General features: G+C 43.8%; 1 protein-coding gene across 1 annotated transcript; it reads left to right on the top strand.

Annotated features, from left to right (window-relative positions):
* The first annotated feature begins 9,782 nt into the window (after positions 1 to 9,782).
* LOC100964703 (olfactory receptor 1I1) lies at positions 9,783 to 10,724 on the top strand. Its single transcript, XM_003796501.1, has one exon. The coding sequence runs from the start codon at positions 9,783 to 9,785 to the stop codon at positions 10,722 to 10,724; it is 942 nt and encodes a 313-aa protein (XP_003796549.1).
* Positions 10,725 to 19,312: the final 8,588 nt, after the last annotated feature.

A 19,312-nucleotide genomic window follows, 5' to 3' on the forward strand; every position in this document is an offset into this window, starting at 1 on the left:
AATTTCAGGGTCGCAGCTCGCCTCAGGAAGGTTGAAGTGCACTCTTCAATCTTCTCTCTTGTCTCTGCTCCAAACCATCAGCTAATTTGCTAAGGTTCTGTCCTTTCAGCCTCCTTCTGGAAGGGAGCTTCTGTAAAAAGCTGGCTGCAGTTTGCCATCTTGGCTCCGCCCCCGCTAACTTTTTTTTATATCAGAGGGATTGTTCATTAGGAGAATGTGTACCAACTGGACAGTTAACCAAGTTTACCATTTGGAAGTGCTGAAAAGGTTTCATGAAAGGGTTAGACAAGAATGACCTGAACTTTTCACCAACAACTCATGGCTCTTGCATCACAACAATGCGCCAGCTCTCATGGCTTTCTATGAGGGAGCCTGTAGCCAGCAAACAAACAACTGTATTGGAACACCCTCCCTATTCACTTGATCCGGCCCCCCAATGTCTTTTTTCTTTACCCAAAGACAAAGAAAACGTCATAAGAAAGACATTTTGATGAAATTCAGGACATCAAGGGTAATACAACGACAGCTCTGATGGCCATTCCAGTAAAAGTGTTCTAAAATTGCTTTGAATGGTGGACTAGGCACTGGCATTGGTGCCATAGCTTCCCCAAGGGAGTACTTTGAAGGTAGTGATATTCAACAATGAGTTATATAGCATTTTTTTCTAGGATGATGTTGAGAATTTAATTGTCAGACCTTGTAAGTTGATCACCCAAGGAACTGTACCACACTGATCAACATATGGAGGTAGTTGACAAGAAATTAGGCCTGTTGTACTGCTATGTGGTGCATGTCCAGTCTATGAAATTATGCCAACTTAAGGAGATGGTCAATGTAGAGAGGTAGCCAACTATGGAGGTTCTACTGTACATACAATGTTCTACAGAAGCAAGACAATACTATAAAAAAAAAATAAGTAAAAGCCTACAGCAGTGGCTCATGCCTATAATCCTAGAACTCTGGGAGGCTGAGGCAGGAGGATCACTTGAGATCATGAGTTCAAGACCAGTCTGAGGAAGGGGGAGACTCATTCTCTACAAAAAATAAAAAAATAAACCAGACAGGGTGGCAGATGCCTATAGTCCCAGTTACTCAGGAGGCTGAGGCAGAAGGATCACTTGAACCCAGGAGTTTGAGGTTGCTGTGAGCTATGATGACACCATTCCACTCTAGCTAGGGCAACAGAGCAAGTTTTAAATAATAATAATAATAGTAACAATGACAATAAGTTCCAGTATCAACTCATATCCATTGTGAAGTCAGTCTGCCTTGTTCTTGCTTTAAAGCTCACCTCCCCATAGAGTTGCAATCCAAAAGACATGAGTCTAACAGTCAGTGTCATTAGAGAAAGTCATTTTAATACATACTAAAGTCCCTTCCCAGAATTCTCTTAGGGACTTTAGTATCCTACACTAAAATCTATATCCTATTAATTTTGTTTACTAAAGGTTCAGTAATTCCTACTATAGGTATAAACCTCTAAAGAAACTTTCAGACATAGACCAGAAAAGGTGCCTTTAAGCATTTTTATTATACTAATTAGAGTTGGAAACAACCTAAATATCCACCCAGAGTGGTATGAAAAATATAAAATGTGGTCCACAAATACAGTGTACAGTTGACCCTTGAACAGCATGGTTTTGAACTGTGAAGATTCACTTACACACAAGTTTTCTTCCACTTCTGCCACCCCTGAACAGCAAGACCAGCCCCTCCTTCCTTCTCCTCCTCAGCCTACTCAACATGAAAACAGTGAGGATGAAGACCTTTATGCTGCTTCCACTTAATAGTAAATATATTTTCTCTTCCTCTTAATTTTTTTTTTTGTGTGTGACAGAGTCTCACTATGTCACCCTCAGTGAGAGTGCCATGTGTCACTGCTCACAGCAACCTCAAATTCTTGGGCTGAAACAATCCTCTTACCTCAGCCTCCCAAGTAGCTGGGACTACAGTCACCTGCCACAACGCCCAGCTAGTTTTTTGTAGAGACGGGGTCTCGCTCTTGCCCAGGCTGGTATTGAACTCCTGAGCTCAGGCCTCCCAGAGTGCTAGGATTACAGAGCCACCACACCAGGCCATAAAGAAATATTAGATGGTCAGTTGGATGAACACACAATATGAGCACATATGAACAAGAGGGAGAGGAAATGAAATAAAGACAACAAAGAAATAGAGACTCCCCCATGTGGCTGATGGAGAAGGTGAACTATGACGTGAGAAGTAAATTTATTTATTTATTTATTTCATTTCATTTCATTTTTTTTAGTGAGAAGTAAATTTAATTCAACTATGCACACTTTATGTTGCAATCTCATGAAAGAGACTGAGAAAGATATGTATGTGTCATTTCCTGTAGCTGCCCCTAAATATTTCTTCTTCCTTTTCAAGTTTCCTCAAAACTCTTCAAAGCCCATATGAATCACCAGTGATTTTTGTCCTGGAAGTTGCCCATCAATGCCAGGCGTCAAGAATTCAAAGAGGTTGACTCAGTGTTAACCTGCCTCACAGTCAGATGAGACTTCAGGGCACAGCAAAACCCCAAAGAAGCATAAATAAAAGCTTCATGTTACGCTTACTGAGATCAGCAGGGCAAGAAGACATGTGACAAATGACCACATGTCACTTGGTCATGACATAACAGTAGTAGGGGAGAGAAAAAATGGTCAACTTTAACTCATCTCTGCTGCAGTAACTTTTCCCCCAGCTTTATCGGGGTATGATTGACAAACACAAGTTGTATACAGTTAAGGTGCACAACATGATTATTTGATACATGGCAACTTGACTTGTCAGAACCAAAACTGGAAACAACCTCCAATGGATGGATGGATAAACAAATTGTGGTTCACCCATGCCATGGATACTACTCAGTCATAAAAAAGGAATGAACTATTCATACACATAGGAACCTCAATGGATCTCAAAGACATTGTGCTCATTGTAAAAAGTCAAGCTGAAAAGCCTCCATAACATTTGATTCCATCAATACAATACTCTAGAAGTAGCAAAGCTACAGTTCTGGAGAATAGCGGGGGAGAATTTTTTCTATAAAAAGGTGGCATGAATGAATTTCTTTGTGGAGATGAGACAGTTCTGTAGCCTTATTGTAGTATGTGGTGGGGGTTACATAAATCCTTACATGTAATGAAATGTCATGATATACTTAAAATAATTATAAGTGTGTGTAAAAACTGGTGAGATCCAAATAGTCTTTCATTGACAGTATTTTAATCAATGTCAATTTTCTGAGTCCTCTAAGGTACTATGATTACCTGATACATTATCAATAAGGAAAACTGGTTAACAAGGTACACATCACCTCTGTACTATTTTTGCAACATCTTATAAGTCTAAAGTTATAAATTTAAATAAATTCAAAGTGAGAGAGAGAGAGAGTGTTTGTCTGTGAAGAAAGAGTTTATCACTTAGAAAGCTAGGTACAAAATGACTGAAAAAAATGAAAGAATAAAGACAAAAAGAAGAAAATCCTGGGAATGCATTTTTAAGGATTCGGAGATTTGCAACTTATATCATAGATAAATAGTTAATTCCCCTCAAGTGACAAGCTCTGTAATGGTTAGTTTTATGTGTTAACTTGACTGGGTCATGGGGTGCCCAGATAAATGTTGTTGTTGGGTGTGTCTGTGATGGTGTTTTCCCCGGGTGAGATTAGCATTTAAATGAGTGGACTCAGGGAGGGCACATGGCCCTCTCAAATATGGGTGTGTAACATCCCCTTTTGTTTTTCTTTCTTCTTCTTTTTTTTTTCTGCTTACTGCTTGAGCTGAGACATCTCATCTCATCTTCTCCTGCCCTAAGACAGGTATTTACAGCACCAGCCCCTCTGGTTGTCAGGCCATTGGACTCAGATTAGACTTACACCACTGAATTTCCTGGGTCTCCTGCTTGCAGATCCTGGTACTTTTCAACCTCTAAAATCTTATGAGCCAATTCCTCATGAGAAATCTAGATAGAATAGAATAGATAGATAGATAGATAGATAGATAGATAGACAGATAGATCTACACAGCAATCTGTAGATATCTACATCTGAAGAGATAGAAGATGGATAGATAATAGATATATTCTCTAGAGAACCCTACTACTATCTCCTAGAAATTGATAAGAAAGACCAACAAACCTAAAAGAAATGGACAAACAATTTGATGAGATAGTTCCGAGTAAAGAAAATACAAATGTCCTTTAAATATTCAAAAAAAAAAATTGGTGCCCCTCACTCATAGTCAGAGATATGCAAATTAAAACCATGCTGAGTAATGTATTTTTACGTTGCTTCATTAACAAATGCACCACACTAATGCAAGAATTTAATAATAGGAGAAAGTATGTACGGGGATGGGAAGAAAGCAGTGGGTATATGGAGCTCTATGGACTATTATTCTGTAAGTCTAAAGTTTCAAGCTGTACTAAAATAATAAGGTCTAATTATTTTAAAATAGTTTTAGAATACTATTTTTTTCACCTATCAATGTGACAAAAACAAAATCCAAAAGTTAATACTTTACTGGTGACACTTTGTTAGTGAGGCTGCAAGAGTAGAAACGCCCATGCATCTCTGAGGGAACCGTAGATTAGTACGATTCTTGTGGAGGAAAATCTGGGATAGCTATCAAAAGTCAACCTTTGGGCCATTAGCTCCACTTCTGTAATTCATGCTGCAAATATACTTATGGGCATGAAATAATATGTGTGCAAGTATTCATTTTAATGAAGAATGGAAACATCTATCAATGGAAAATTACTTAAATTACAGCACCATCCATTGAATGGAAAATAGCTGTAAAAACAAAAAGGGTATAAAAACCTCACCAAAGTTAATTGTGAGAAATGCAAAGTGCAGAACAGTATGCTGCTTTTATGTACAAAATAAGGGAGAATAAACGGGCTCGCCATTGATGTGTATAGAAGCCAATACCATGGCCCCAGCCTTCATTGCACATTGACTACCAACAAGACTAAAGAAAATGCTCAAATCTCTTTGCTCAATCAAACTGGGAGCTGAGTTGGATTTTATAAGCATAGGGTAATGAGGTGTGATCTGATTGGATCTTGCAATGGGCATATTGCCAGGGCTGGATCTAATTGGATCCTGGATCTTGCCTGGTGTGTGCTATTTTTAATTTAGGCCCCACTCAAGCACTTTGGTTCCACCTGTGATTGCACTCTTGGTTTATTTGAGCATGCTCAGGTTACATGACCTTCATATAACAGAGGCAACTGAAATACAACTCACAACTTTGTTACATAAAAGTTTAGCCAGATTGGTGGGGTGAGGTTGCATGTGTCCATGGAGGGTGGGGTACATGCGAAATCATTCCCAGGCATTATCCGTGAAACAGGTTTGCTAAGAACTGATAGGTGAGTACCTGAATTGGGGGAAGGCATTTCGTGGCATAACTACTTTCTTAAGAGTTAATACTACCCATTTGAAAAGTTAACTTTTTAGTGAAATCAAAAGACCAATGGAGGAGAAGGTGGAAACAAAAGGATTCTAGAAGACAGAGAGGCTTCCTGGGGAAACAGATTTGGGGAAGGGTCATGACACAGACATCCCAAGAGCAGAGAATAGAGGAGAGATCTCCTAGTCCCCACCAAAGTGGGCTTTGTAGGACTACAATAGGCTTAGGCAGATGGAGCCTGAATTGGAAGACATTCCTGAAAGCCCAGTGCCAAGCACAACGTCTGACTTACAGCAGCTGATCAATAAGTGTTCAGTAAATTCATTCATTTGATGTCTATTTATTGATTGTTTTATTGCTTTCTGGAAGCCTCCTTTAATGAACCAGTTTTCGTCATGGATAGAATGAACAAGAGGGAAGCTAAGATTCAGGCATCCGAGTGCCCTATCAAGGACTGGGATCACCACAGCTCCCAGCCTGGGAAATGCCACGCGGTTCAGTCTGGGCTCAAAGGGGACAGAAAGGAGGTGTCCCAGTGAGAGTAAATCCCCAGTGGCTGCTCTATCTCCTTACCTGCCCCGTGATCCCAAAGCACACCTCCTCACCCAAAAAACAGGTCTCATGTGGCAAAGGGTAGAAACAAAATAATTAGCATCTTCCTCTTTAATGAAGAGCTGTGGGGATGGAGTGTCTCAGAGTCCCCAAACTACAAATATCCTGCTGTGCCCTGGTCCCTCCCAACTCACCTGCCCCAGGCTGGGGAGGAGATGTGAGAGTCCCTCCCAGCCATCACAGTTGAGGGGTCTCCTGTGCCCTTCCTGGGGGCTTAGTGCTGACCTCAGGATCCTCTGCAGGGCAGTGAAGAAGGAGCCTTGTTGAAACCTGACCCTGGGTAATGCTATCCTGGTGTGAGAGTGAGAGATGGGGAAGGGATTGAGCTGAGAGTAGAGGTAGGGAGATGGGGGAGAGGAATCCATTTCCTTCTTGGATGGAGAGAGAGAGAGGCGGGGAGGGGGCCTGAGATCAATTCTAAATTCTTTGAGTGGACAAAGTGCACAAAGGGAAGACCCTCTGTGGCAAGACATGTAGAGGAAAAGCATTTAGACTAGTCTCCAGTTGGGTAACACCTGCACAAATAGTACAGACACTGAAAAATAGGTTTCTTTAATACAATGGTTCTCCCAGTGTGGTCCATGGGTCTGCAGCACCAGAATCTCCTGGAAACTTTCTAGAAGTACTGATTCTCCAGCCCCTCTCCAGACACTTCAGGTGAGGGGGAAAAGGGGACAACCCAGCTGTCTCTGTTCTCACAAACCCTCCAGGTGACTCTGATGCTAGTTCAAGGTTGAGAAATGTTGCTCTAGTGCAAACCAAGTCAACTACTGAAGACTGTTGCAAAAATGTTGCCAGGGAGGAAATCACAGCAGTCTACAGTCACAGCCGGGAGAAATCTAAGTATTGCATTACAAAAACCTCAAACCCAACTCTTAAAGTCTTGAAGTAACATAGGGCTTTGCTGGAGCCGTTTTGGGATTACCAAAAAGGAGATTATACTTCCTAAAAACTCCCTTTCATAATCTCTTCCACCTTCTGAGGGTCCTGCTCTTCATAGCAGCTGCTTAATCTCTCCCTCACTCTCACAATGCCTTGGGATCATCCATCTCCTTTCTTATACAGATCTATATGTATTACCTTCTCCCACTTACATCCTGATCTCACTTCAGCAAATCTTAAATCTTTCTGAAGACTAATACTCCTTTCAGGAAGGTAAGAATTTCAAACACATGTAATTGAATTTTTGTCCCCTTGCACACATTGACAGCACAGTTTAGCTTTGAAATGTCTCACTTCACAAAGGAGTGAGAGCGGCCAGTGGAATATGAGAGTAAAAATTGATCTAAATTCACATGAGACATCAGGCACTTGCAAACTGAATGCCCCCAACAACTCTCTCAGCTCATCTTCTCACTGTAAATTGTAGCTAACGTCATCTTTTTCTGGGAGTTGCTGTGAGACCTATACATGAAGAACTAAGCTCCTAAGTAAAGGTCCAAACTACTACAGATATCACCACTGTTGAAGTCAAAATTAAAATGTAGAAACAGGGTTCTAAATCTAATGTTTTGTGTGGAATAAAAGGATAGCTATTGGGGGCATACATGCATACCAGGTGGTTTGGGGTATGCCTGAAGAACAAAGAGAAGGTTCAGGGTTTACAAGAAAAAGAAATGTTGCATGTGTTCCTGGAAGGAAGTTCACTGATGTTACTAAAGTTCTGGGGAGCTCTGACTGGTGAGCCATGGTGCTTGAGTCAAATTAGTCTTAGAGTTGCAGCAGGCTGTTTTGGTAACTGTTAGATAACACTGGTCTTGGACTACAACAAGCAGTTTGAGCCATTGGATTTGCAGAGATTTACACTTTTGGAGCAATTTTATGTACCCCGAGTGCTTTCTTCTCTGACCCTGTTTTAGTTGGATATGACAAGAATGACCCAATTCACTATTCAGCTGTGAAAAAAAAAAAAAATGAAATCATGTCTTTTGCAACAACGTGGATAGAACTGGAGGCCATTATCTTAAGTGAAACAACAAAAGGACAGGTACTGCACGCTCTCACTAGTAAGTGGGAGCTAAAAAGTGTTTACATAGACATTGAATGTGAAATGATAGACAGCGGAGACTAGGAGGGTGGGGAATGGGAGGGGAATGGATGATGAGAAATGACTTAGTGTACAAAGTCAGACAGTTCCGTTCAGGAACTCATCCTAGAAAAAGTGCTACATACCTCACGGCTGATTATCACCACAGTCACCTCTGAAGTGCTCCCCTGGGCCATCTAGTGACTTAGTGATATTCAACAATGAGGTATGTAGAACGTTTTCTAGGATGAGTTCATGAACTTAACTGTCAGGCCTCGTATGATGCCAGCATCAATAGCCAGCCAAAAAAAGAGTTCCAAAAGTCACTGGGATTGAGCACAGCCTCCCAGGGGAGTACCCCAAAGGTGACTATAGTGATATTCAGCAATGAGGTGTGCAGCACTTTTTCTAGGCTGAGTTCACAAACATATTGCCCAGCCTCACATAATAACCATGTACGTTACGTGGGGGGTGGATACCCTAAAAGTCTGAATTCACCACTATCCATGTAACAAAATTCCACATGTACCCCATAAATGTATGCAAATGAAAAATTTTTTTTAAACTTTAAACATTTTTTTAAAAATTTATAAAAGGAATGACCAGCCAGGCGCGGTGGCTCACGCCTGTAATCCTAACACTCTGGGAGGCCGAGGTGGGTGGATTGCCTGAGCTCATGGCAATAGCTATTCAAGAATAGCCTGAGCAAGAGCAAGACCCCCATCTCTAAAAATACCTGGGCATTGGGCGGCGCCTGTGGCTCAAAGGTTCTGGCCCCATATGCTGGAGGTTGCCAGTTCAAACCCAACCCCAGCCAAAAACTGCAAAAAAATAAATAAATAAATACCTAGGCGTTGTGGCGGGCACCTGTAATCCAAGCTCCTCAGGAGGCTGAGGCAAGAGAATCCACTTAAGCCCAAGAGTTTGAGGTTGCTGTGAACTATGACGCCATGGCACTCTACCAAGGGCAACAAAGTGAGACTCTGTCTCTAAATATATAAATAAATAAATGTAATGACCCAGTTCATATGATCAGCTTTTACATCATTAAATTCCTCTCACATATTCTTGTCAGTAATTGGTTTTCTTTTTTGTTTTGTTTTGGGGTTTTTTTGGAGTGGAGTCTTGTCGCCCTCAGTAGAGTGCAATGGCATCAAAGCTCACAGCAACCTCAAACTCTAGGACTTAAGCAAGTCTCTTGCCTCAGCCTCCCAAGTAATTCGGACTGCCAGTCACAACACCCAGCTATTTGTTGTTATTGTTGTTTAGCAAGCCTACACTGGGCTTGAACCCACCAACCTTGATGTATGTGACCAGCAACCTACTTGCTGAGCTATGGGCACCAAGCCAGCAATTGGTTTTAAAAGATGGGTCCCTAACTAGGTAAAAATAAAATAAAGAAAATCCTCTATAAGTTGAACCCCCAGAAACTGTAACAAACTGGCCAACATGCAGAGCTGGTCAACATAAGGAACAAGGCCTGCTTTACTGATATACACGTATGGTGCCTGTCTGGTCTATGAAAATTAGGTCAACTTAAGGAGGTGGTCAATGTAGGGAGCTGATCAACTATGGATGTTCAACTATAATGGGTTTACAAGAACTTGGTAGATTTTCACAAAACCAAAAGTCTCTGCGGGAAACTGAGACTGAAAACCCATCTCTGACTCCCAGTTTTCTGTGGCTTTCCTCCCCTTTTTGTTTCCAGTAGACACAGGCTACAGATGGAACCAGAAAACCAAACAGCAGTCTCAGAATTTACCCTCCTAGGACTCTCAGAAAGGCCAGAGCATCAGGGCCTCCTCTTTGGGATGTTCCTGTCCATGTACCTGGTCACTATCTTTGGGAACCTCCTCATCATCCTGGCCATCATCACGGACTCTCGCCTCCACACGCCCATGTACTTCTTCCTCTTCAACCTCTCACTCGCCGATGTCTTTTTATCCTCCACCACCATCCCCAAGATGCTAGTGAACATCCACAGCCAGAGCAGAGCCATCCCATTTGCAGGCTGCCTTACCCAGATGTACGCCTTCCACCTGTTCGGGACCATGGACAGCTTCCTCTTGGCTGTGATGGCCATTGACCGGTATGTAGCCATTGTCCACCCACTGCAATACTTGGTCCTCATGAGCCCCCGTGTCTGTGGGCTGCTGGTGGGGGTGCCATGGGTGATCACCAACCTCCAGTCTCTTGTCCACACCTGCCTCATGGCTCAGCTGACTTTCTGTGCTGAAACTGAAATCTCCCACTTCTTCTGTGACCTCATGCCCTTGCTGAAGCTCTCCTGCTCGGAAACGCACACCAATGAGCTGGCGATCTTTGTGTTTGGCATCATCATGGGCATAAGCCCACTCTCTTGCATCCTCCTCTCTTACATCTGCATTTTCCGGGTGGTCCTTAAGATTCCTTCTGCTCAGGGCAAGTGGAAAGCCTTCTCCACGTGTGGTTCACACCTCACTGTGGTGTCATTGTTCTACGGGACCATCTTCACTGTGTACTTACAGCCTGCATCCCCCACCTCCTCCCAGAAAGACAAGGCAGCTGCCCTGATGTGTGGAGTGGTCATTCCCATGTTGAACCCCTTTATCTACAGCCTAAGGAACAAGGAAATGAAGGCAGCCCTGAGGAAGTTCTCCAACAAAGCCACCTTCTCTCGGTCCTAAAGCAGCACAGGTATTGGGTGCCACCCATGTCCCAGAACTTCTGTTAGTTGCTGAGGACACAGAGATGCATCTCACCCTTGTCCTTATGGAGTTCACATCCTAGTGGGGAATAGATACTCATAAATAAATCTTTGTAATACAATGTGATAAATGTGTCATAAAGAGATGAATGAGAGAGGGTGGTGCCTGTGGCTCAAAGGAGTCAGGCACTGGCCCCGTATGCTGGAGATGGTGGGTTCAAACCCAGCCCTGGCCAAACACTGCAAAAAAAAAAAAGAGAGAGAGATGAATGAGAGGTTGAGCACAGTGGCTCACACCTATAATCTAGCACTCTGGGAGGCCACAGTGGGAGGATCACTTGAGCTCAATGTTTGAGACCAGCCTGAGCAAGAATAAGATCTCATCTCAATTAAAAATAGAAAAATTACCTGGGTGTAGTGGCATGTGCCTGTAGCCCCAACTACACAGGAGTCTGAGACAGAAAGATTGCTTGAGCCTAGGGATTTTAGGTTGCTGTGAGCTAGGCTGAGTTCACGGCACTCTAGCCCAGGCAACAGAGCAAGACTTTCTTTTAAAAAGAGAGAAAGATGAATGAAGTACTATGGGCACCCAGAAGACAAGTGTGCATATTTTCCTCAATCTATGTCCCCCATGCAGATCAGAGTAGCAGGAAAGACATCAAAGCAGCCTTAAATAAGCCTTTTCCTGAACATCAGGCTTTTAGGATACTATGGGGATCATACTAGTCGAACCAAAGCTGTGGCTACATACTCACTTTAATATTGACAAAGACAGTGCATGTATTAGCCAGTTGCATCATGGTATTTGTTGAGGAAGAACTTCAGAAAGGTCTGCTGAGATTAGCTCACTTCCCATTCTTGTAAGCATCCACCAGCCTCAGACTGTCAGTAAGTTTTGAAACCTCTTCTTGTGGCTGTGGTTTTGGGTGGGAATTGCTGTCATCAACAGGTTTCCCGTTCCTCCTTCCTTGGTTTATATGTATAAAATATGCTGCCACTTGGTTCATGGAGATTCTGATTCAGTGGACCTGGCATTGGGCCCTGGGATCTACTTTTTGTTTTTTTTAGAGACAGGCTCTTGCTCTGTCACCCAGGCTGCAGTGCAATGGAAGTGATCACTGCAGCCTTAAACTCTGGGGCTAAAGGGATCTGCCTGCGCAAATACTGACACCATACAGCCACCACGCCTGGTTAATGTTTCTAAGTATTTTTTTGTAGAGACAGGGTCTTGCTATGTTGCCCTCGTGCTGACCTCAAACTCCTGGCATCAAGCAATCTTTCTGCCTCTGCCTCCCAGGGTGCTAGTATTACAGGCATCAGTCACTGTGCCCAGCCTCATTAAATCTTAAATAACATCCCTACAAAGTAGGCATTATAGCCCCTTTTTCTACAGATGAGGAAACTGAGGCTTGAAAAGTGAAGCTGCCAGTGAAGCTGTTTGGCAAGGTTCCGAGGAGCCGTCCCAGAGCCACAGATCTTGATGAGGACACCATAGTTTTAAGCAGGGCTCTCCAGACTATGGCTTAGAGGGAAAATCCAGCCCACAATTATTTTATATGGACTGTAAGCTAAGAAATTTTAACATTTTTAATAGGCTAAGATAACTAAAAGAAAAAGCATATCACATGACAGGTTTAAAATATATAAAATTCTAATTCTAGGCCAGGCCAAGTGCCTTACAAGTGAGACTCTGCCTCAAAAAAACAAACAAACAAACAAATGCTGGCATGAGTGCATAGAAAAAGGAACTCTTATACACTGTTGGTGGGACTGCAAACTACTACAACCTCTACAGAAAATTGTATGGTGATGCCTCAAAGAACTTAAAGTACACCTACCATTTGATCCAGCAATCCCACTGCTGGGTATATACCCAAAAGAGAAAGGTCATTCTATAAAAACGACACCAGCACTCCAATGTTTATAGCTGCACACAATTCATAGTCGAAAAGATGTGCAAACAACCCAAGTGCACCAATACACGAATGGAGTAATAAAATGTGGTACGTGCATACATGAAGTACTGCTCAGCCATAAACAAATGGCAATCAAGTCTCTTTTTGGACAACCTGGAGGGAATTAGAAACCATTCTTTTAAGTGAAACATCATGAGAATGGAGAAATAAACACATATACTCAATGCCAAATTGGAACTAAAAGAATAACACTTAAGTGCACACATGAAAATAAATCTCAACGAAAATCAAGCTGGGGGGAGGGAGAAAGGGGAGGATGAATAAATTCACACCTATTGGGCACCGTGCACACTATTTGGGCAAAGAGCACACTTAAGTATAAAGCTTTGACTCAATCTCTACAAAAACAAAGTATGTAAACAAAGCATGTGTACCTCCTAATATTCTGAAATTTTAGAAGATAAAAAAATTAATTTTAAAAACATTCTAATTCTAAAGCCCATAAATAAAGTGTTCCTGGAACATAGTTGTGCCCATCATTTACATATCATCTGTTGCTGCTTTCACACTTCAGGCCCAGAGTAGTCTCCACAGACACCATATGGCACTCACAGTCCAAAATATTTACTAACTTTACCAAAGAAATTTGCTGACCTCTTTTCTACAGAAAAAGTAGAGCTTGGTACTTAAAGTGGTCCATGAACCAGAAGCATCTTCGTGGGTGCTTATTAGAAATGAAGGCTAAGACTCCCTCTACCCCAGACCAATAGGTCATAATTTCATCAACATTTGCAGGACACTCATATGATCCTCAAAGCTGAGCATCACAGGAGCTCCGCGTGCTGGCACACCTGTAGTCCCAGCTACTCAGAGGCTGAGGCGGGAGGATCTCTTGAGCACAGGAGTCCAGGCAATATAGTGATAACCACATCTCTGAAGATTTTTTTCAATCGAATAAGGTTTCAGCGTCACAGAGCTATATGCACAAAACTGAGCATCCAAATAGGGTTCAGGGTCAGAAATACAGGAGAACCAGATCCTGGATGGTTCTCTAGGCCCTGGTCCTGCCTAGAGGGAACAGTCTAAAATCCGAAACCTTTGAAAGAATTGAAACTACAGTTAGAGGGAGTGGTCACCAGGTGGCGACAGTGCCGTTCAAAATAGAGCTTTTTTTTTTTTTTTTTTTGGTCTTGTCAGAGACATGTTTTCTATAAATATCTGAGAACTGGCCCAATTCCGTAAGCTTCACATGTAATCTCCCCCTGGGAAGGAACAGCATGTGCAAAGTTTCCATGGTGGCAAAAAAGAGCCTGGGTTGTTCAGAGAAATGATGGTGAGCCCAGAGTAATGGGGGAGTTGGGCATGCAGGGGGCAGCCCTCTCCACCGGGATGGGTAGGTCCACAAAACAGAGGGAAACATGACAAGGTTTATTTAAGTACCAGGATGGGAAAGGCCTGTACTTCAGAACAAATCGGCTTGCAAGCCATGACCCAGATGAGAAGTCATCAAGGACCAGAGAGTAAATATTGTCATTATTATGGAGTACACAGTCTCTGTTGTTGCAACGTGAAAGCAGACACAGATGACACATCAAGGAACTGGACCTGCCTATGTGCCAGTAAGACTTTATTTATAAAAGTTGAATCTTAAATTTCTTTATCACATGACATGTCACAAAATATCATCTTTTTGTTTTGAACCTTTTTATTTTTTTTGAGAAAGGGCCTAGCTCTGTCACCTCAGCTACCTAAAGTGCAGTGGTGCTCTCATAGCTCACAGTAACCTCGAGCTCCTGGGCTCAAGCAATCTTCCTGCCTCAGGCTACCAAGTAGCTGGGACTACAGGCTTGTCCCACCATGCCCAGCTAATTTTTCCATTTTTTGTAGATATGGAGTTTCACTCTTAGGCTGATCTCAAACTCCTGGCCTCAAGGGCTGGGATTACAGGTGTGAGCCACCGTGGGATGGACTTACCCAAGATCATGCTGCAGCCCTGAACAGCTCAAGGGTGGTAAAAGAAAGTTGGATAAGTTATCAGGAGTGGCCAGAAGCTTCTTCCCTTCTTAAAAGGTAAGAAACACTCAACAGGTTTGGGCATCTCTACTCTCAAAAGTCCATTTGCCAGGGTGGAGGGATGCTTTCATCTCTGTAAACCTGTGTGCTTGGAGATCCCCAAGACCAGCAGTCCCCAACCTCTTTGGCACTAGAGATCAGTTTCATGAAAAAGAATGTTTCCACAGCCAGGGAGATGGGGTGGTTTTGATACAAATCTGCATATATAATAAATTGTATTTATTATAGAGTCTGTGCAGTTAAACCTCTCTGCTAATGATAATCTGTATTTGTAGCCCCTCCCCAGCACCAACCTCACTGCCTCAGCTCCACCTCAGATTATCAGGCCTTAGATTCTCATAAGGAGCTGCAGCCTAGATCCCTACATGCACAGTTTACAGTAGGGTTAGCATTCCTATGAGAATCTAACACTGTTGCTGGTCTAACAGGAGGCAAAGCCCGAGTGATGAAGTGATTGATGGGGAATGGCTATAAATACAGATGAAGCTTCACTCTTGCCTGCTGCTTACCTCCTGCTGTGTGGCCAGTTCCTAACAGGGTACCAACTGGTAATGGTCTATAACCCAGGGGTTGGGAACTGTAACTGAAGGGCACTTTCAGCTTTCATGGTTCACTAGAAGGCCTCACAGTACTCAGAGTGGTCTATTGCATGGTCTATATTCACGGTTTATTGTATGGTTTATACACAGATTAAAATCTGCAAAGGTGAAAGGCATATAGACAGCATCCAGGAGACAGGAGACATGAAGTTCCTGTTGTTTCCTCCCAGTAGAATCATGAATCCAGGGCTTAATTCTTATAGCAGTGATATGTGGCAATACATACAGCACATCTGCAGTGGATGAAAGGGGACACCCTGGTGGCAGGGGGGAGGGTAGAGCAAATGGGGACTACTTCCTCCCTATATACCTCAGCTTCAGCTCTACAATTGCCTGAGCCAACATTTCCAAGGGCTCTGGGAGGCTCTGGCCAAGGCTCTGCACCACGGCCATGCAGGCAAGACCATGCCCTACCTCAGGAAGCTGCTCTATGGCAATTCAAATACCCTCTCTCCCTCCAGTTCCTATTGCCCCCCTGATGGACATCTCTGGGCACCCACTTCTTCCCTGGCTCCTCTGAGGTTTGACTCCTGTCCAGAGGGGTCTGCACAGCCTCAAGCACTCACCTCCTTAACCTGGAATTTGCCAGACATAACAGAGCCTGAGGTTGGAAACAACTGAGATTGACAGCAAAGGGGGGAGGAAGCTTGGGGCCTGCTCTGTCTTCCCTTCCCCCTCCCCCAGGAACTGACAATGACAAGGAGCTGGCAGGATGAGGGACTTAGCCTCACAGACACATGCCTTCCCCTCATAACCTTGATAACACCAGAAGGATTTAGTCTTTCCCTTGGACAGATGAAGAACCTGAGGCCTAGAGAGGATGCTTTTGTTTGGAGTCCCCCAGAAGCTGACCCTGAGTACAAGTAGTTTATTTGGGAAATAAGCAGGAAATGCTGGAAGTGAAGTTGATATGTGAGACAGGAAAGGGAAGGAAGTCAGTAAAGAATGCAATCAATAAAGCAGATTTCCATTGTGGGCTGGTGGAGCTCAATCTGGTAGGGACCACTAGAGGTCAGTGTAGAGCACACACTGCAGTCATCCTACAGGAGAAATGGAGGGGCTTGGCTTTTTATCCACCAACTCTCATTGTCTGCTGCTCAAACCTGACCAGTCCTTCCACTTGCATTTGTTCTTTCAACAAGTCCCTGTATGTGGCAGGGGCTGGTTAATCCATCACACACCAAAAGTATAGCACATCAGGCCTGCAGGCAATCAGAATATCTGGGGTAGGCTCGGCGCCTGTGGCTCAAGTGGCTAAGGCGCCAGCCACATACACCTAAGGTGGTGGGTTCGAATCCAGCCTGGGCCTGCCAAAACAACAATGATGGCTGCAACCAAAAAATAGCCAGGCGTTGTGGCGGGCGCCTGTGGGCCCAGCTACTTGGGAGGCTGAGGCAGGAGACTCACTTGAGCCCAGGAGTTGGAGGTCGCTGTGAGCTGTGATGCCACAGCACTCTACCCAGAGGGACAGCTTGAGGCTCTATCTCAAAAAAAGGAAAAAAAAAGAGAGAGAGAATATCTGGGGTAAAGAAATACACACACACTCCAAAACCTGTACAGCAAAAAGCAACATCCAACATCCAGAAGAATGAGAAACCAGACTCATTAAGTGTGAATCTTAGTATTTGTAACCATTTAATACAATTTGCAGAAAATTTGTTCTCACTTATCAAGAATTTGTCATTGTTAAGAAACAGTCATAGCCACTGGTCAACTAAATGACCTATGTGTAGACAAATAAAGGCAATAGTAAAGTACAGAAACCCTGCCAAAAAGTTTATAAAAATAATAATAAATATTTATGTGGCATGTGGGTGTCACATAGGTGAGGCAAAGGGCTGCTCTCATCCCCACATCAGCCACTCAGCTCCTCTGAAGCTCTGGGGCCTACTCCTGCAGCCCCTGAACTTGTGAAGAAGTATCGCCTTGACTCACAACCTCTATCCTCGTTGTCAGCAGCTGCCTCAAAGGCATGTGGGTAGGGATCTGGCAGGGAAAAGGATACACCACACTTTCCCAGACTGACTCCTCCCACACACATACATCCAAGAAAAATGAACATCACCTAAGAGATGTGTCGGACACCACCAAGTATACCAACATGTACATAATGGGAGTCCCAAAAGGAGAGAAGAGAAGGGAGCAGAAAGAATATCTGAAGTAATAATGGCTAGAAAATGTCTCAAAGTTGGCAAAAGACACAAATCTGCATATCCAAGAATCTCAATAAACTCCAAGTATGATAAACACATAGAGACACATATCAAAACACATCATAACCGGCTCGGCGCCTATAGCTCAACCGGCTAAGGCGCCAGCCACGTACACCTAAGGTGGCGGGTTTGAATCCCCAGCCCGACCCGCCAAACAACAATGACGGCTGCAACCAAAAAATAGCCGGGCGTTGTGGCGGGCGCCTGTGGTCCCAGCTACTTGGGAGGCGGAGGCAGGAGACTCGCTTGAGCCCAGGAGTTGGAGGTTGCTGTGAGCTGTAATGCCACGACACTCTACCCAGGGGGACAGCTTGAGGCTCTGTCTCAAAAAAAAAAAAAAAAACACATCATAACCAAACACACACAACCTCCTCTGTCCAAGCCTCTTGGACACTCCCTCCTGTGCAGGCCTCCATCACCTGACACCTGATCTCCTACCTGAACATTCAGCAATGAACAAGATTGACAAGCATCACCTGGTAAATTCCTAGTTTTAACAAAGAGGCAGATAAACCACTAGAACAAACCACTAGAATTGTTAAATTCAAGCTGTGGTGTTAGAAGAAAGGAAACAGAGTGACACAATAATGACTAGACAGCAGTGGTGGACAATGCAGGCCTCCCAAGGAGATGCCACTGGATCTAGAGAGTGAGCAAGGAGCAGCCTCCAAAGAAGCTGGGGTTCCCAGGCAGAAGCAGCCAGGTGTGGGAAAGGTCTGGGGCCGCAACAGTTTGATGTTGAGAACCAGAAAGGTGGCCATGGTGAGTGAATAGAACAGCAAATGAGAAGACATCAGGGTGGTGCCTGTGGCTCAAAGGAGTAGGGCACTGGCCCCATATACCGGAAGTGGTGGGTTCAAACCCAGCCCCAGCCAAAACTGAAAAAAAAAAAAAAGAGAGAGAGAGAGAGGACATCAGAAATCTTACCAGACCATGGTGGGAATCTGAATTTTATTCTCGGTGGGGTGAGCAGTCAGGGGGAGATAGTTCTGCAGAAGTGTGCCATAATCCGATTTTAGTTTGAAGTCCTCTCTAGATGCTATATGGAGAATGGGACATGGAGTGAAGCAAGTTTTTTTTTTTTTTTTTCCAAGATGGACACAGGACATTCTCCCATCCCATATCCACTACACAAGATCACTCTGACATGCCTCCTATTAAGGCAGGTAGGATCTAAGGAGATTCTCTCCTTGAATCTGGCGCCAGAATTGACACAGCATGACACCAGAAGTTGAAACAGAAAAGCAGGCTTCTGCCTTGTTCATTTGGGGGGCTCTGGGTGACCATCTAAGAAGTGTGACTACTCAAGGCCACCATGCTGGGAGGAAACCCAAGGCCACTTGGAGAGGCCCTTGTACATGTCCTACCCCACAGGTCTAGTCCACAGCCCCAGAAGAGGTCTCAGCCAACAGTTGGCATCCATTGCAAGACCTGTGAATGAAGACCACCTCCAGATGATTCAGACACACACACACACTCTTTGAGTCACTCCTAGCCTTGGAGTCTTCCCAACGGAGAAGTAGAGACAAGCAATGCCAGCACTGTCCTGTCCAAATTCCCAGCCCACAGCATCTGTGAACATCATGAAAAATGCCGTTTGACACCACTAAGTTTGGGAATGGTTTTTTAAACAGCAGAAACTGGGCGGGAGGGTGTGAGAGATTTGGGAGTCGGAGGGAGAGGCAAGAGTGACAGCAGAGAAACCAAGGAAGGGGTGCAATCTTTGAAATGAACTCAACAGATGAGAGGGAGAAAGGGGGATCTCTG

Source organism: Otolemur garnettii, unplaced genomic scaffold (genome assembly GCF_000181295.1).
Source record: "Otolemur garnettii isolate 467f Iridium unplaced genomic scaffold, OtoGar3 scaffold00105, whole genome shotgun sequence".
Classification (NCBI taxonomy): domain Eukaryota; kingdom Metazoa; phylum Chordata; class Mammalia; order Primates; family Galagidae; genus Otolemur; species Otolemur garnettii.

Bases quoted from the DNA above. Each gene is read 5' to 3' on its own strand.
- LOC100964703 (XM_003796501.1), top strand. From the start codon at position 9,783: ATGGAACCAGAAAACCAAACAGCAGTCTCAGAATTTACCCTCCTAGGA.